Source organism: Zalophus californianus, chromosome 13 (assembly GCF_009762305.2).
Source record: "Zalophus californianus isolate mZalCal1 chromosome 13, mZalCal1.pri.v2, whole genome shotgun sequence".
NCBI classification, from domain to species: Eukaryota; Metazoa; Chordata; class Mammalia; order Carnivora; family Otariidae; genus Zalophus; species Zalophus californianus.
The window spans coordinates 6,414,414-6,433,236 of record NC_045607.1 but is presented as its reverse complement, the minus strand read 5'-3'; the positions used below and the strand labels follow the sequence as shown (position 1 = coordinate 6,433,236).

General features: G+C 53.5%; 1 protein-coding gene across 1 annotated transcript in view; it reads left to right on the top strand.

The window, feature by feature from the left end:
* The window catches only part of PRRX2 (paired related homeobox 2), a 46,741-nt gene that overhangs the window by 25,655 nt on the left and 2,263 nt on the right, over positions 1 to 18,823 (top strand). The window contains exon 2 of the mRNA XM_027616328.2: positions 18,527 to 18,714. Within this exon, the coding sequence (XP_027472129.1) occupies positions 18,527 to 18,714 (188 nt within the window). The remainder of the gene's footprint in view (positions 1 to 18,526; positions 18,715 to 18,823) is intronic.

The window sequence follows — 18,823 nt, the reverse complement described above, 5'->3', positions numbered from 1 at the left end:
GGGCGGCCGCCTCGCACTCCCACTGAGCAGCTTGGCGGCGGCGGGCGCGGGCCGCGCGGGGCTGGGCGCGCCGATCTATTAACGTCTGTGTGTCTGGGCCGCGGGTTTGCGGCGAGGCAGGCGCCAGGGGCTCGCCTGGAACCAGATGTGCCGCGGCGCCGCTCTGGCCGCCACCGGCGCGGCGCGCTCGCACGCACGGGCTGGCGCGCACATGGCCGGGCGGGGCGGGCGGCGGCTGGCGCGCCGGGCCGGGCACCCCCTGGCTTTCGGGGCGACCCGCGACCCGCGTGTGCGCACAGACGGCCCCAGCCGCCAGCCGAGCCCCGACGCGCCCCGCCGGGCGGGGAAAGCGACCCCCGGGACGCTGGGCTTCCCCGGGTGGGGTCCGCCCAGCCCGCTGCTGGCCTGATCCCCAGGAGGGAAGGATGGCCTCTTGGAAAGCCTAGCCCCAACCCCCCTCCCCCCCAAGGACCGGGGACTCTTCCCGCCCTCACCCCCAAGTTTGTTTTCTTAAGTTTGTGTGTAAGATTTTTTAAAGTTCTGAGTCAGAGCTTCCCCTAAGATGAGGCGTTTGGGCCATACTGAGAAATGCCAGAGTGGGGGGAGGGGAGCAGGAAATGGGGCGAAGGAAATGTAGGGGTTGGGGCCTTTTAAACGCACGGATTCGCAAGGGGGTTTTTTCACCCACTGGGGTAAATACAAGGATTTCATTGAGGCCTGTCCCAGCTTGGCACCAAATCCGCATCAACCGCAGGATGGTCTTCTGCCCCGGCTGTGGGTCAGTCCCTTGCCCACCCCTTTCCGGGGCAGCTTGGGGTGCCCTGCTCTTCCGGACCACCTCCTTCCCTCCCTGGGCCCCCTCTGGGGTCCTGTGGTGAGCAAGGGAGCTGGGGCCTGAGCTCTCAGGTCTCCCCACTCGGCTCCCAGGAGTGCCCCGTCAGCGACCACTCCCAGCAGGGGGGGTTAGGAAGACGGGGGTGGGGGTGGGGGTGGGAAGGGGGCACTTTGGTTCCCCTAGATGGAGGCGGCATTGAGATCAGAGAGGAAGCGCAGGGCAGGTAGTGCTGTCAGTCTGAGCCAGCCCAGTCTGGCTGCAGAGGAGGCGGCCTCACCCAGGGCCTTGGGGTTTGGGGTGGTCCCCTTGGATTGCAGTCCTTCCCGGACTTGTGGGAAGAGTGTTTCATAGAAAACTTTTGAAGATATGTGGAAAGAGTGGATGTTCTTGGCCTTGCAGCCTTCCTTGTTCTGCAAGTGGGGAGCTGGGATGCTGAGTGGGGGAAGGGAGTGTCAGCCCCATGCACATCAATACTGAAAGGCGAATCCCCTTTAGGTGCCTGTGGGGTGGGGACTCCCGCACCATCTCCAGGGGCTCTGGGTGGCGTGGAGGGGGTGAGACCTAGAGGGCCAAAGCTCTGGCCATTGGCCGGTGCTGCAGTGGCTTCTCCCTTGTGCAACAGGACTGCGGTCCTGTTGGAACACATCACATCGCTCATAAGGAAACCGAGGCCCAGAGAGGAGCAGTAATAAGCTCAAGGTCACAGAGCTGCAAAGTGGAGGAGGTGGGAGTCCCAACCAAGCTGTCGGACTCTGGAGGTCAAACTTTGGGCTCGGGATCAAATCTCCTTTGCATTTGAAGGCTCAAGGAACAAGGTGATCCCCAACTTTTAGGAAGGGAGGATGCTGGACCCCTTTGCAGAGGGCCTCGGGATAGCCAGCTGCCTGCCCCTCCTGCCCCGTCCCGCTATCCCTCACCTTTCAGGGCAAGCGGATGTGGCTCCAGCCCCCCACTACCCACCTCCCCATGAGAAGAATGACGCCTCTGTTCCTTTGACCTTGAGCGCCAGCAAAGCCAGGCTGAAGCCTTTCCCTTTGGGAGGGGGATTTCTCTGGATCATACTCTGGCCCCTAAATTTAGAGAAACATAAATACATTAGCTTCTACAGAGAGGAGGGTCAGGAAAGTGGGAAATCTTGTAATACTTTATCCCAATCTATAGTGCATAAAAGTCTTCACGTATCTGGGCGGGCACAGAATTGGGATTATCTCCCCTGGGACCCAAATTCCATTCATTCATTCATTCATGTATGCATGCATGCATTCAGCCATTCATATATTTTTGCTTTCAGTATTTATTGAGCACCTACTATGTGCCAGGTGCTGAGACTAAAAAGACAAGGTCAGTCTCTGGGGTTCAGTCTCAAGGCTCCCTGCTGGATCCAACCCAGCTTCTCTGGAAGCATCCATGAAGGATCTAGGAAAGACTCCTGGGGCAGCTTCAGGGCAGCCTCTGTTTTGTGTGTGTGTGTGCGCGCGTGCGCGCGCACCCAGTGGCTCTGCAGAAAAGGTGTCTTACAGCTGTTGTTTAGCAGTGAGACTTCAGTGTGCCAGGCACATGGTTGCCCATGATCCTCTCAGTAGCCAAAGTCTCCACTCCACAGATACAAACATGAGGTTCAGAGAGGTTGAGTACCTTGTCAAAAGGTTGCACAGCCAATATATGGCAAGTCTGGGACTCAAACCTAGACCCATCTGACTCCAGATAAATACACTAATGGCTAATGTGATTTAGCACTTAACCAGATCCCAGGCGCTGTTTTAAGAATTTTGTATACATTAACTCACTTAATCCTCATCCTAGCTCTATGGGGGATATAATATTTTCTCCATTTGCTAGATGGGAAAACTGAAGCACAAAAAGGTTGTAACTTATTCGGGTCACACAGCAGTGAAGCTGGGATTTGAACCCAGGCAGGCTGATTCCAGAGTCCAGCTCTTAACCATTGTGCTGGGTGAATCAGCCTTTATACTTGTGTGGGGAGCCTGTTCTGGCTAACTCAGTGGCAAGAAAGAGCCGGAAGGTCCTGGCAGAGAGGAAGATGCAGCTGTGAGAACTTCCCTTGATGTAGGCGGGGTTTGGAAATCCAGTGGAAGGACAAAGAAACGAGCCATTTGCACATCATTTGCAATAGAGAAAAATTGTAAAGAATCTAAATGTCCCACAAGAGGGAAATGACGAGTTAAGCAGTTTTGGTATCCCCACTAGGTGAAATGAGGCAACCACAGCAGATCCTGTCAAAGAGCGTGGAGATTATGTGAGTATTAAGCAACACGTGAGGGTGGAGATTACGTGAATATCTAGCAACACGTGCTCAGCCCTGGGCTGTGCCACTCCCAGCAAAGGGCACTTCACCTGCCTTATCTCACTGAATCTGCTCCATAAAATCGTGAGGTAGAGGGCGCCTGGGTGGCTCAGTCGGTGAAGCATCTGTCTTTGGCTCAGGTCATGATCCCACATCAGGCTTCCTGCTCCGTGGGGACCCTGCTATCTCTATATCAAATAAAATAAATAAAATCTTTTTAAAAAATTGTGAGGTCGTAATAGTCACCGACATTAATAGCGAAATGACTCGAGTGCTTCCTAGGCACCAGGTATTGTCTAAGCACTTTAGGTACTGCTGTCCCCATTTACAGTGAGGAAACCAGACTCAGAGAGGTGAAGCCACTTGTCCACAGAGCTCACGTAGCTGGTGTGACATGAAGCCAGAACTTGAATGCAGCTATTTCCAGAAAGCAGGTATGGTCTAAAGGGCTGTCCACCGCATAACTAGAGGGGGCACCAGCTACACTCTAATCTGTGGGGATGGTGGCCTTGGAGTTGTGCAGTGCACAATCTGTGCAACCATTTATGCTGTCCCTGGTTATGTCTGATCTTAATCCTGGCCTTTTCATCAATATCCCATCCAAAAAAGGAAATAATATTCATGCACACTGTAAGTGGACTCATGTGCAAGCTGGATACATGTGGACGTGGGCCAAAAAGTCCACAAAAATTAAGCAGATATGTCAACATGGTGGGATTTAGGGATGATTTTTCTCCTCTCAAATATCCTTCAATGCTGGTCTTTGTTGTGGCTGTTTCCTCTCCATTAAAAAAAGAAGAAAAATTGGAATTCTAGAGCAGCTCCATCCAATACAACTTTCTGTAATAGTGAAATAGTGAAAATGTTCCCTATCTGTGCTGCGCAGTGCGGGAGCCACTAGCCACGTGTGGCTATTAAACCCGTGAAGTGTGGCTAGGGGGACTGAGGACTGTCATTCACATCAGTGCAAATTTAGACGGCTGCAGGGAGCAGCTACCCCATGGGACAGTGCAGAGCTAGAGCGTGAATCGGCATTTTTCATGTTGAACTGGGTCCTTCCCAGTTTGCTGTCCTGAAGCCCACGGTTGCTAAACTGTAGGGTGAGAGAAAGTGGGCTGCAGATTCCCAGCTGGACTGGAGTCTGCTGGATTGGAATCCCGTAGGATGAGATGGGAATGTCCTTTGTTTTTTGTTTTGTTTTGTTTTTTAAGATTTTATTTATTTATTTGAGAGAGAGAGAGCGTGAATGGGGCAGGGCAGAGGGAGAAGGACAAGCAGTCTGCCCGCTGAGCAGGGAGCCTGACTCAGGGCTGGTCAGTAGACGACCTGAGCCCAAGGCAGACATTTAACCGAGGGAGCCTCCCCGGCGCCGCCCCCACCCCCACCCCCGCCCGGGAATGTTCATTTTTAACAAGTTTCCCAGAAGTTCTGAAGCAGACTGTCAGTGGACACCCCTGTGAGAAATTAAGAAGATCTGGTGTCAACCCCTCCACCGGGCACCCCAGGGGTGGTGAGAGGGGCCAGCAGGTTCCCAGAGTCATGCGTGAAGGCATTGGAAAACCTGCCTTCAAGTGTTAGCAGTCCTTCTGGAGAAGAGTCCCCAGACAACTGGAGGGACTCACAGGGCGTTGGATTATGGCTCACCATAGCAGAGGGCTTTCTAGGGTGTGACCAGGAACACGCTAGGGGTGTTGCAGATGGCTCTGTGCCCAGGTTCTGAGTTTGCCTGCTGCTGGGGAGGCTGGTGGATGCTGGGATGCAAACAGGCACCAGCCTGCTGACACACAGCAGGGGATCGTCAGCCTTGAGGGCACCAGGGCCAATGAGGTGAGCGGGTGGGCAGAGGGATCAGATTTGTTCAAGTAGCAGAGAGGTCAACGGAACCGCAGAAATCTGGAGCGGCGGTGGGCCTTGCGAGGCCCCTGGGGCTTGACGATGGGAGAGAAGAACTACACTAGGCCCTTACCAGCAACTTCACCCTGGTCTAGAAATGGTTAACCAGGGCAGCTTTCCTCCAGAGAGCAAGGGTGGCTTTGGGGACAGACAGCCTTGGCATAAATCGCTGCCTCCTCGCAGCCTGGCTGTGTGACCTGGGTCAGTTCCCTCACCTCACTGTCCCCCACTGAGAACAGGGCTTAACGACAGCGCCTGCCCCATTTCCGAAGGCTGGACTTTCTAACCCAGTGCCAGGCACGTAATAAAGTTGAGTAAATGGAAGCCAAACAGAAAAAGAAAAGGGTGGGGAAGGAGTCCTCTGTCCTCACCCATAGGCCCAGCTGTGGTGAGGAGAGAGGCAGGAACACTCGACTGCCCTGGGAGCTCCTTGGAGCCAAGCCTCAAACACATTTTCCAGCGTGCCTGGAACTCACAAACGGGTCATGAAAGCCCTCCAGCGATGCTTTAAAGGTCAGCCTCTCAGGGAGCGCAGCGTGGTTCCAGGACCAGGGTTCCGCGAGCTCCCGCCAGCCGGCCCGGAGGAGGGGGCCCACGGGCCTGGCCTTGGTCTTGGCTGTTCGCTTTTGGGGGGGAGAGGGCTGCTGGGGACCCCCAGATGGAACAGGAGGCAGAGGGACAGGTTCTTCTGGGGACAAAGAAACTTGCCTCTCCGCGAAGCTGACTTTACAGGGTAGGGTCTGTGGTCTGTGGATTCAGAGAGTCTGTGAGTCACCCAAAGTGCCATGGGCGATTGTGTGTGCACCTGTGTTCTTCTGGGGGAAGGGCCCGTAGAATTCCTCAGATTCCTCAAGGGGTTCACCAGCGCAAGAGGGGAAGGACCAGTGAGCCTCCGTTTGGGAAGAAGACTGGTGGGGAGAACAGTTGTCTGTGTAAAGTCCCACTGTGTCTAGCACCTTCTCAGGAAAGCCCTGGACTGTTCCGTCCTCTCTGTGCCACCCTGATTGGGAGGAATAGCCCCCTTGTTGCCCCCACTGCACAGATGGTGAAACTGAGGGCCCAAGAGGGAGGGGGAGAGGGAGTTCTCCTCATTTTCAGATGCGGGGTGGGGGCCGGGGGGAAGGGAAGTGGTGGGAGGGCAGGGGGAGGCAGTCATCTGCTCTCTGGGTAGGCTGCTGGTTGCCTGTCCCCCACTGCCCCCCAAAATGCCCGATTGCTGGGTCAAGGGTCAGCTCCTAAGTCCCCCCCCAACACCCGCCACCCCAACCCAGGGACAGAGGGAGCAGGGAGGAGGCAAACGTGTATCCTCAGGTGTGGGACTGTAGTGGGCAGACCTTGGGATCCCACTGCCTTGCTGGGAGCCCTTGACCAGGTCAGTGCCACCCCTCCTTGCCTCAGTTTCCCCATCTGCAAAAATAAGGGGCTGTAAGGTCCCTTGAGGCCTGAGTCCTTGAGAAGACAAGAGTCACAGGCTTGAGCCCCAGAGCTTCGGTGGGTTGGCTTGAGAACCGGGAATCTCTCTCCCCGGCCACCAGCGCTCACCCTGACTCCCAGCGGGTGCTGGCTCCAGGCCTCGAGAGGCCCTCGGGCTCTTAGCTGGGAGGCAAAACCCCACACTGGCCCCTGGGCAGCAACGTCACCCTGGTCTGGAAATGGTTAAGGAGGGCAGCTTTCCTCCAAATACCAACCCCTTATTAAAATGTAAGTCTTACGATAAATTTGGCATTTGGCCACCAACCTTAGATTAAAACCAGACGGACAGACCCTAACCTCCTTCTCAGACCGAATTTTGAGCAGAGGGCTGCTCCTCTCTCTCCCGAATGGCTCCCCAACTCCCATCCCCCCCGGGGCCCCACTTCAGCCAGGTGCCCCCACTTTCTGGAGGTGGTTTCGGGGTCTGGGGCGTGGAGAAGGCTGGGCCGACCACAGATGTGGCCAGAGGAGCCTTGGAAGTTTGAACTCGCGGACTCTTGGGCTGCTGAAGCCAGAGCGGTCAGGCCCTGGAACCCAGAAGCCTGGGGGGCACGAGGGGAGGCTCAGGAACCTTTGAGGTGGTCAGCCGTAGCTGGCCTTGACCTCCTGGTCCTTTTCTGTGCCAGAAAGCCTGGTAGCTTTGTCTCTGCTCCCCCCTTGGGCCCAGTGACCCCATTCTTCAAAGGCCCCTGGGCCAGAGAGGTAGCTTTGGCCTCAGCTGTATCTGCCCCCTGGCTTCCCCGCGGGGACCTGCTGTGACAGCCCCCATGTGCAGACGTTCTGTCCCAGGAACCCACCTCCTGGCAGCTTTCTCACTGAAGGTTTCCCCAAAGACCAGGACCCAGAGCGGCTCTGGGGCTAAACCGCAGGGCTGAGCCATCATCTGGGCCTTAGCCAATTCCGTCCCCCACTCTCACGCCCCTCCCGGGGCCCCCTTGCCCCAGGCCAGGGGGGCTCCTTTCTCTACCAATCCCAGTGGCTCTCTCTACCCCTCCACCTTTTCCTGCGAACTTCTTTTTATAGAACAGTTTATTGAGATATAATTCACGTACCATTTAAAGTGTGTAAAGTGTGCACTTCAGTGATTTTTAATATATTCATTTGTGCAACCATCACCACGATTTTAGAACATTTCTAGCAGCACCCCCGAAACCCCTGCACCCTTTAGTCATCCTCCTTCCCTCCCCGCCTCAACCCTACCCACCACCAGGCCTTAGCAGCCACTGACGTACTTTCTGTCTCCTTAACATTTTTCTTTTTCTTTCTCTTTCTTTCTTTTTCTTTCTTTCTTTCTTTCTTTCTTTCTTTCTTTCTTTCTTTCTTTCTTTCTTTCTTTCTTTCTTTCTTTCTTTCTTTCTTTCTTTCTTTCTTTCTTTCTTTCTTTCTTTCTTTCTTTCTTTCTTTCTTTCTTCTTTCTTTCTTTCTTTCTTTCTTTCTTTCTTTCTTTCTTTCTTTCTTTCTTTCTTTTTCTTTCTTTCTTCCTTCCTTCCTTCCTTTCTTTCAGATTTTATTTATTTATTTGACAGAGAGAGAGAGATCACAAGTAGGCAGAGCAGTAGGCAGAGGGAGAGGGAGAAGCAGGCTCCCCGCTGAGCAGGGAGCCCGATGTGGGGCTCGATCCCAGGACCCCGGGATCCTGACCTGAGCCGAAGGCAGACGCTTCACCGACTGAGCCACCCAGGCGCCCCTGGACATCTCTTAAAATTGGAATCATACATTATGCAGCCTTTCATGGATGGCACTGACATCTTTCACTTAGCATAATATTTTTAAGCATAAGGAATGTTTTTAAGGGTTCGTCCGTGTCGTAGCATAAATCAGCACTTAATTCCTTTTCACAGTCAGAAAACATTCCCTTGTGTGGACAGACTGTGGTTTGTTTACCCATTCATCGGCTGATGGATGGTTGTTTCCAAGTTTGGGCTATTATAAGTAACGTTCATTTGTATACAAGTTTTTGTGTGGAGATGTGTCTCACTTCTCTCGGGTTTATACCTACAGTTGGAATTGCTGGGTCAGATGGTAACTCTGTATTTACCATTTTGAAGACCTATCAGACTCTTTTCCGAAATGGCTGCACCGTCTTATATTCCCACCCGCGGTGCACGAGGGTTCCAATTTCTCCAACTTCTTGGCCACACTTGTTAATATCTGCCTTTTGATGCTAGCCATCATACTGGGTGTGAAGTGGTGTCTCATTGCGGTTTTGATGTGCATTTCCCTGACGACTAATGATGAGCATCTTTCCACATGCTCGTTGGCCATTTATATAGCTTCTTTGGGAAAATGTCTATTCAGATCCTTCGATTTTTTTTTTTAAAGATTTTATTTATTTATTTGACAGAGAGAGGGAGACACAGCGAGAGAGGGAACACAAGCAGGGGGAGTGGGAGAGGGAGAAGCAGGCTCCCCGCGGAGCAGGGAGCCCAATGCGGGGCTCGATCCCAGGACCCCGGGATCATGACCTGAGCCGAAGGCAGACGCGTAACAACTGAGCCACCCAGGCGCCCCTGCTCATTTTTTTTAAAGATTTATTTTACTTATTTGAGAGAGAGCTAGCACGCACGAGCTCGGGGAGGGGCAGAGGGAGAGAATCTTGAGCAGACTCCACGCTGAGCGCAAAGCCCAACAAGGGGCTTGATCCCACGACCTTGAGATCATGACCTGAGCCGAAAACAAGAGTCAGACATTTAACTGACTGAGCCACCCAGGCGCCCTGATCCTTTGCTCATTTTTAATTAGATGACTTGTCTTTTTATTGTTGAGTTTAAGCGTTCTTAATATCTTCTCAATACAAGCCCCTTGCCAAACATATGATTTGTGAACCCTTTCCCCATTCTGTGTGTTGTCTTTTCACTTTCTTGATGGTGTTGACTAAAGTTTGAGTTTTTTTTTTTTTAAAGATTTTATTTATTTATTTGAGAGAGAGAGAATGAGAGATAGAAAGCATGAGAGGGAAGAGGGTCAGAGGGAGAAGCAGACTCCCTGCTGAGCAGGGAGCCCGATGCGGGACTCGATCCCGGGACTCCAGGATCATGACCTGAGCCGAAGGCAGTCGCTCAACCAACTGAGCCACCCAGGCGCCCTAAAGTTTGAGTTTTGATGAAGTCCGATTCATCTTTCTTTAATTGCGTGTGCTGTGGGTGTCACATCTAAGTAACCATTGTCTGGCCTTTTGGAGGGGAAGGCATACTGGCTTTGGATATTGGGACTTCCCATTGCTTTCTGGGATGAGGCATTCCTTCATTTACACAATCATTCATTCAGAAATATTTTTAAACCAAACTTCTTGCCCGGTCCTGGGGCTATAGAGGTGACAAGGCAAACCCAGTCCCTGCCTTCCTAGCGCTGAGTTAAATGGAAGAGATACGCATGAAGTAGATAAACCAAAAGAGAAAAACTACTTCATTACAGACGTGTGCGGGAGCGGGAGGGCCCAAGAGCCTGTAACGAGGAGATCTGGCCTGGCCTGGGGGCTGGGAAAACCTCTTAGGGCAGGGAATTTAGGCTCAGACTAAAAACTGGGGAAACCTGAGTCAGGCAGAAATGGTGCAGTGCTCCAGGTAGAGGGGACAGCTTGGGCAAAGGCCCTGCGGTGGGTAGGAGCTCATGCTGTCTGGTAAGGCGGATCCCACTGGTGCCCGGGCCCCTGCCCTGGGTTTTCTGAGGGGGTCCAGTCATCCTGTGGAAGTGTATGCAGCATGTCATGGTCTTTGTGCATGGAAGGGACAGGCTCCAGACGCCAGGGAGACCCAGATCCTTGGCAGCCGTGTCTCTAGGACTCTGCTGAGATTTCTAGGGGGTCTGTGGGAGGCTCCCCCAGTCTCCCCCGGACTCCAGGGTCAGCCCACGCCTGCTTAGGCTCCCTTGTGACCATTTTGGTCACTGGCCTGGGGGCAGGGATGGGAGTCTGGGCGTGAGAGTCCCAGGTTGTTCATTCATTCATTTACTCAACCCTCCAAAAATATTTGTGAAGTGTTTACCTTAAGCCAGGCCCTGTGATGGGTTCCAGAGGGACAAAAAATAGTAAGTTCCAGGCCCTGTTGGACAGATGACCCCACATTTACTCGACAGTGTGACACAACTACCAACAGGGGGTCTGCGGTGGCTGCCCCGAGGAGGTGGCGTTCTGCTGAGACATGAAAGTGAGTCAGGGAGGGAGAAAGGAGGGGTTGCGAGCCTGGGAACGATATACGCAGGGGTCCACGAGTGAGGGGTGGGTATGTCCAATGTAAGTACCAACCTCAAGGAGGCCGCAGACCCGGGACAGCACCCCTGCGCCCTCCTGAGGGCCGGGCCCATCCAGTGGAGAGAGCCAGAAAGGCCCTCTAGAGAAAGGCTCCATCCTTCTGTTGTGTTCACCATGCCCAGGCCTGGGTGGGGGGCTGGGGCTACCTCTTCTCTCCATTTTCCTTGGTCACTGGCTACCAGGGATGCATCAAGAAAAGAAAGGGCCAGGGGAGTGTGCTTTCTTTGCTGTGTGACCCTGGGTAGGTCCTGGCCCCTTCTGGGCTTCCCTCTGTCTTCTCTCTAGGTCAGAGACAGGCCTGCCTGACCCTCTTGCAGCTGTTGGGGGCCTCCAGGGTGGTGATGCTAGGAAGTCTGCCTGTGTGATCCCCCCAGAGGACCTGAGCCCCTCCTTTGTGTCTTAGGCCTGGTCGCTCAGTGCCTGGGACCAGGGTCAGCTTGGCTGGACACGAAACCAGCTCTTGCGTTCCTTGCTTGGGATCCTGGCTGGAGTGGGGCTGGCCGCCTCAGGAAGGGCTCCAGGGACCATGCTTCTCCTTCCTCCTCCCTCCTGTCACTCTTTCCTTTCTTCCTTCTAATGCTGCTGGCCTGACTCAGTGTCATGCCTGACTGTGGCCCTGCCCCGGTAGGGCTCACTGGCTGGGCAGCCTGCAGGCTTTTTTCTCCTGCGTGCCTCTCCAGGCCCCAGCTTGTGTGCCCAGGAGCTCCGGCACGCACCCCACCCAGCTCCAGAAATACCTCTGCGGCCTTCATTCTCCTTCCTCCTGGTTGTACCATTCACCCTAAGCCCGTGGAGAGACCCTCAGAAATCCCCCTGCAGGAGGAACGGGGGGTGCAGACCCTCTTAGGGCTGGCTGCCCCACACCAAGGGGGCTAAGAGCCTGGGCTCTGTGCCCACCTGCAGGTTCAAAGCCCAGCTCCGGCCTTTCCTAGTCCTATGGCTTTGGCATGCTGCTTCACCCGGGGAGCCTCAGTTTCCTTATCTGTAAAATTGGGCTAAGAGCCCCCGTGTAGGGTTAATGAGGTAGTTCCTTGTTGTTCCCATTTTTCAGTGAGATTCCCGAGGCTGGGAGCTGTTCAGAGGTTTTCCCTCAGCCACTCCGCTGGCGAGCCGGGGGTGGGGGGGTGGGGAGGTTGGAGGGGTGGCTCTTGCCTCCTTAACCACTGGGCTGTCCGGCCTGTTCCTTCTCCCCGCTGAGGAGGTGAGAGATTACCCTCAGCGCCTCCTGGTGGCTCTCAGTGACAGCTCAGGGCAGTTTCCAGAATGCTCATCTGAGCCCGACAAGGGAGACCCAGGGGTCCTTCAAAGGAACCCTCATCTCTTCCAGGAGACCTGGGAGTGGGGGCTGAAGCCTTTGCAGGCCCCTCTGGGCCCTCCACCTCTACTTCCTTCCTCAGACTTTCCTGCCTGTAAATATTTCTGCAGCTTGGAGCTCCTTTGACCAAGGCCCGGTGTTAATTTGTTAAATCCACATCAAGGTCCTGGGGACCCACTGTTTATTTTTGTGAACGTGTTGGCAGAGATCACATCGGAGGGGGGAGAGGGGCTTATTTGGTCAGAATAAATGCTAATTAATAAAACTTATTTATTTGGGTTGGAGCTCGCCGCAGCCCTGGGGTCAGGCGCAAACTGACTATTTGAAGCAAAAACAAACAGAGAGTGTCTCTCAACAGCTTGAGAAAGGCAGAAACGAAGAGGCTGGGTTTATTTGTCTTAGGAAGAATTTGCAGTTAATTCCCTCCAGACTATTTAGACCCTTAAATTACACGGAATAAGAAAAACCATGGGTGCAGGGGAGAGGAGCCAGGAACACTTGATCATTTGGCTGAGAGCAGAGTTTTTAAACGTCTTTGGCCCGCAGTTGGCCAAATAACTGGTATGTGTGAAATAATTTAATGGCAGAAAACTGTGCACAAGTCATTTTTTTATATTGTAATGTAATCGGGGACGAAGTAATTTGGTTTTAAGGGAGACAGAGTGTGGCAGGCCTCCCCCCATCCGAATACATTTCTCTCCCACCCCGATCCAGCCCCTCTCGACTAAACCTAAGCAGCCCGTGTAAACGCGGCCAGGTTTGGGCTTCATTCTGAACCCTGGAGAAAAGCGGGACTTTTACTGAACAAAAGGAGATTTGGGGCACAGCCCGACTTGGAAAGAACGGGGCCCCAGTAATCGCTGGCTGGAGGCTTAGTGAGTTATTTATTTCTTTTCCAAATGTTTGAAAGTCCCTGCGTGGAGCCCCCTCCCCGGGGGACACACAGGCTCACCACCATCCATTTCTCAGGAGATGACTCAGGAGCTTCCGGTCACAAATATCCAGCACATCCACCGGGAAGCAGAGGTCGAGTCCCGGGTCACCTGCTGGATGCTGCTTGAGGTGTCCTCGGCCTCGGCTGCCTCTCAGCTTCTGCCCACAGTGGGGACCGTCTTTCTTTCTTTCTTTTTTATTTTAAGATTTTTTTTTTAATTTATTTGACAGAGAGAGACACAGCGAGAGAGGGAACACAAGCAGGGGGAGCGGGAGAGGGAGAAGCAGGCTTCCCGCGGAGCAGGGAGCCCGATGCGGGGCTCGATCCCAGGACCCCGGGACCACGACCCGAGCCGAAGGCAGATGCCTAAAGACTGAGCCACCCAGGCGCCCTGCGGGGGGACCGTCTTTCTACCGTGAGCCGGGGTGATGGGACCAAAGGGCTGGGGAGAAATACCCTTGACCTCGGGCACAAAACCGCTTGCACGGAAGCAACAAAGCTGAGGGTAGTGACCATTTATCGAGGAATTCCTCTGCTCTCGGCACCGAGTTAAACTCTACTCCTCATAGGAACTATGTGTGACTTTGAGCAAGCCATTGTCCCTCACAGCTCCCAGAGGTGAGGTCTTCCTTTGGAACAAAGAGGTGCCGAGGGACGTACTTCTGTCATTCCGCCCCCCCCCCCCAGGCCAGGATGGAGATCCAGGGGCATTTCCACACCAGTGAGGTGACATGAGGCTGTAAGGCTTCTAGAGCCAGGACTGAGATTGCGACAGACTTCTGGGTCCCCTTCCCTAGGAGGAAGGTGGATGAGGGAGGAGACCCCCGCAGCCTGGGCCTGCTGAACCTTCTGACAAACAGGAATTCCAACCCAGAGGGACAACCTCAGCCTCAGTTTCCCCCAGAGGCAGAGATTCAGTGCGTGGAAGCATGGGCAATGCTTGGCACCACGCGTGGGCTAAACCAGCTTTTGCTGAGCGTGCCGCATCAAAGCTGCCTTGATGGGACCCCAGAGAAAGTGGATCCCAGACACGGGAGGAGACCAGCTGGTGTTGGTGTGGGAGGCCTGGGGTTGCTGGGGGTCCTGGCGCTAAATGGCTTTGAGTGAGGGTTTCGGCTCTAAGTCGCCACACAGTTTAACCAGCGAAAGAGCCGAGTTGTTTCTTCCGGCGCCCACTTGGCGGGGGCGAAAGCTGCAAAATGGTTTTCATTTAAACACCCTCCGTTTTGAATTGCTCAGAAACTTCTCGAAAAAAAGTCTCCTTTTTTGGCTGAAATGCCTCCTGCATTGGGTGTGTGCCCAAACAGCGTTGCCTAGAGGGGGATGGAAATCGTCTCTGGGACGGCTGGTGTTCCAGAAACTTCTGTCCTGCTTTGGGGCTATTGATCACCACCCGGTTTTCAGCTCGTGGGCCTTTGTTGTTTTGGTTTAGCTTTCCTCCCGCTCCAGGGGACAGGGACGCAGGGCAGAGAGACATTCACAGGCACCAGGCATTCTCATCCATCTTCGCCTTTTCTTGGAGGAGAGGGGTGAGGAGAGAAGGCTGGAGCCCAGCTAGGGGACGAGGCGGCTCCCTTAGGGCCACTCGCGTTCCCCACCACCCCCTGCCCCCACATGTGACTCCTGCATTTGCAACAGTCCTGAACGTTCAGCTAGGCCAGCGCCGTGAGCACTGTGAACGAGATAATTCTTTGGTGTGGGGGCCTGTCCTTGTCCTGAAGGGCGTTTATCAGTAGCCCCAGCCTCTACCCGTTCAACCCCCATAGTACCTCCCACCCCGAGTCCTGACCATCAGAAATGTTTCCGGACACTGTCAGATTGTCCCCTGGAGGCAGAATTGTCCTACCGATTGAACTACCAGTCCAAACTCAGCTGTAAGGTCATCTTTTCCCAGGGACCGCCCTGTGTCCTGCCTGACAGGACCCCCATCGGCTCCCACGATCATTATTTACCAGTCGCATGGAACGCTTCAGCCTCAAATCGAATCAGTTGGTTGCTCAAGAGTCAATAAACCCTGCTAACGTGGGAGCTTCTTTGAAAACAGGGATTGAGTGGTATTCATCACTGGGCCTGGAATGTTCTAGACGCTCAGCAGAGCAAATACCCAGCATTGTGCGAAGAATATTGGACGTGTTACGAGACTGTGTATCTGGGGAAGCAAAAATACAAGGTATGGACTCAGCTCCAAAAGGTTGACAAAATGTTCTGTTGTCCAAACTGGGCAAAACAGACCTCCCCATACATCGCCGGTGGGAAGCCTTATGGGGGAATCTGGCCACCTCTAGCATTTTTCTCACTGGCCCAGCAAAATCCCACTTCTAGGAATCTGTCCCAAATATGCACTGGCGAAAATAGAAAATCATGTTTGCATGTGGTTCTTCCTTGTGGCATTCTTTTAGTGGCAAAAGATTGGAAACGCGCCAGGTGTCCATCAATAGGGCTCTGGGAGAATAAACCACGGGGTAGTCCCCCAGCCAAGTGCTTGGGAGCTGCGGAAAGGAGTGTGAATGATTTCTAATGCACTGGATGGAGGGATCCCCGGGTTCTACTGCTAAGTGGGAAAAGGCGAGGCGTGGAGCAGTACGTGCTATTGCTACTTTTTGATAGAAGAGGGGGAGAAAATATTATATGTATTTTATTACATTTGCAAAAAGCAATGCTGGAAGGATAAAGCAAAAACGGCTTTAAAAAATAAGTTCTGGGCGCCTGGGTGGCTCAGTTGGTTAAGCATCTGCCTTCAGCTCAGGTCATGATCCCCGAGTCCTGGGATCGAGTCCCGAGTGGGGCTCCCTGCTCAGCCGGGAGTCTGCTTCTCCCTCTACCCCTTCCCCCTGCTTGCGATCTCTCTCTCTCTCTCTCTCTCTCTCAGATAAATAAATAAAATCTTAAAAAAAATAAAATAAAAAATAAGTTCCCCCAGGTGGAGTGAGGGAACACTAGAGAAAATAGAGTGTGGGGAACAATCCATATAAAGAGGGTTATGTTTGTTGTGCCAAGATGGAATGGTATCTGGAAAATTATCAATAGGCAAGTTGAAGCACCAGGGTGTTCAGCATGATCTCATGCTTGTAAATTTTTTTAAATGTACATTTGTAATCTTGCAAAGTGTGGGGAGTAGAGCTGGGGAGAGGGGAGTATTTTGTTTTGCTTCTGACCCTTTTCTGGTATTTGAATCTAGTACTGTGACAAGCAGTGACATTACTTGGTTATTAAAATATACATTTTTGGGCGCCTGGGTGGCTCAGTTGGTTAAGCGACTGCCTTCAGCTCAGGTCATGATCCTGGAGTCCTGGGATCGAGTCCCACATCGGGCTCCCTGCCCAGCAGGGAGTCTGCTTCTCCCTCTGACCCTCTTCCCTCTCATGCTCTCTATCTCCCATTCTCTCTCTCTCAAATAAATAAATAAAATCTTAAAAAAAAAAAACTCTTAAAAAATATACATTTTTAATAAGATCAGATGCATAAGGAAGTGCTGAGCTTGATGGTGTTGCGTGGATGCGGGGTGAGTGCTGCAGGGGATCCCAGGTGGACTCAGGTGGTCACCAGGGCTCCCTGGAGGAGTGGGCAATGAACTGGGCCCTGAGGGACAAATAGTCAAGTCCAGTTCCGCCCCTCAATAAAATGGAAATGGGGCAATAGTGGCTGTGAACGTCCCTCAAGGGACAGGATGGGTCTAAAAGGTAATAGTTGCTGATGCCATGCCTTCCCCAGGGTTATGCTGTGCGTCCTTACCTAAGCTGCCCATCCCGCATCAGAGGCCAGCATAGACCCTTGGTCAGCTCCTCTGCTGGGGTTCACTCCCTGATCATCCCCACCGCTTGTGCCTTGCCTCTAATCCCTCCCTCTGATCTGATTGGAAAATTCTTGTACATCCTTCAAAACCCACTTCGAGCACCACCTCCTCTGAGGAGCCTTCCCTGATCGTCTCCCCATGGCCCGCCGGAGCTGAGTATCCTCCTGCACCCTGGTGTAACCTTTGTCCCACAGCACTGGGCGTCTTACTCTGGGGCCTGCCTCCCTCAGTCTGCTCCGTCTCTCCCCCATACCCTGCACAGCCCCTGGCACACAGAAGACACTCAGGGTGCAGAAAGGTACCCTTCTGCATTGTGGGGCCTTCTGGAAGTTTGCTTTCAGCAGCCGGCCAGGTGGGTTTGGTGAATAGGACCAGGACTCTGGTGCCAGCCTGATGGTTCAAATCCCTCCTCTACCACTTGAACTCGTGCCAGAGACCTTGGCCTCCCTGAACCCGCTTCCCTTGTCCCTCTGTAAGTTGGGGGTGATGAGGTTGGCCGCCATTGTCTATACAGGATTGCTGTGAGCAATGATCGTGGGTGCTAAAGAGCCTGCCCACCGTGCGCCCTTGAAACTGTGACTCCATGGGGCGCCTGGGTGGCTCAGTCGTTAAGCGTCTGCCTTCGGCTTGGGTCACGATCCCGGCGTCCTGGGATCGAGCCCCACATCGGGCTCCCTGCTCGGCGGGAAACCTGCTTCTCCCTCTCCCACTCCCCCTGCTTGTGTTCCCTCTCTCGCTGTGTCTCCCTCTGTCAAATAAATAAATAAAATCTTAAAAAAAGAAAGAAGAAAGAGAGAGAGAGAGAAAGAAAGAAAGAAGGAAGGAAGGAAGGAAGGAAGGAAGAAAAAAGGAAGGAAGGAAGGAAGGAAAGAAGGGAGGAAAGAAGGAAGGAAGGAAGGAAGAAAGAAAGAAAGAAAGAAAGAAAGAAAGAAAGAAAGAAAGAAAGAAAGAAAGAAAGAAAGAAAGAAAGAAAGAAAGAAAGAAAGAAAGAAAGAAAGAAAAGAAAGAAAGAAAGAAAGAAAGAAAGAAGAAAGAAAGAAGGAAGGAAGGAAGGAAGGAAGGAAGGAAGAAAGAAAGAAAAGAAAAGAAGGAAGGAAGGAAGGAAGGAAGGAAGGAAGGAAGGAAGGAAGAAAGGAAGAAAGAAAGAAAGAAAGAAAAAAAGAAAGAAAGAAAGAAAGAAAGAAAGAAAGAAAGAAAGAAAGAAAGAAAGAAAGAAAGAAAGAAAGAAAGAAAAAGAAAGAAAGAGAAAAAGAGAAAGAAACTGTGACCCCTACTGTTCTTGGTTATGTGTCCTTATAGTTTCACGACAAATATCCACGGAGGGTTTACGGTGCCCCAACGCATAGGTCAGGTGCTGACTGTCTCCTGGGCCTCCCTGACCTGGTTAGTTGTCCCTTGTGGCAGGAGGAGTCTGTGCCCTGGCTCCAGGATAGGGGTCCGACTGCTTTTGGTCACTATTCTATTCCCCGTGGGCACTGCGCCTGCCACACAGCAGCTGCTCAGTTAATATGTGTGGAAGGGATGAAGGAGGGAGTGAATTCAAGGGATCTGCTCCTGCTCTCGGGGCTGGACCGTCCATCCGCAGAGGGGGGCGGCTCCAGGAGGGCGCGCCGTGCAAACTGCCAAGCTAATGCCTGAGTCATGACCCTCTGGGCCCTGGCACCTCCGCCCCGGGCGCAGGGCGGGCCCCGGCCGGCCGTCCACCTGCTGACCCTCGGCCCCTCCGCAGGCGAGTGTCCCAGCCCGGGGCGCGGCGGCGCGGCCAAGCGGAAGAAGAAGCAGCGGCGGAACCGCACCACGTTCAACAGCAGCCAGCTGCAGGCGCTGGAGCGCGTGTTCGAGCGCACGCACTACCCCGACGCCTTTGTGCGCGAGGAGCTGGCCCGGCGCGTCAACCTCAGCGAGGCGCGTGTGCAGGTGAGCGCTGCGCACTCCGGGGGGGGGGGCCCCTCCCTCGGGGCCACGGAGCCGCGGAGGGCAGGCACTGAGGGGCAGGAGCGTCTGAGGCCCCGAGAACTGGGCTTCA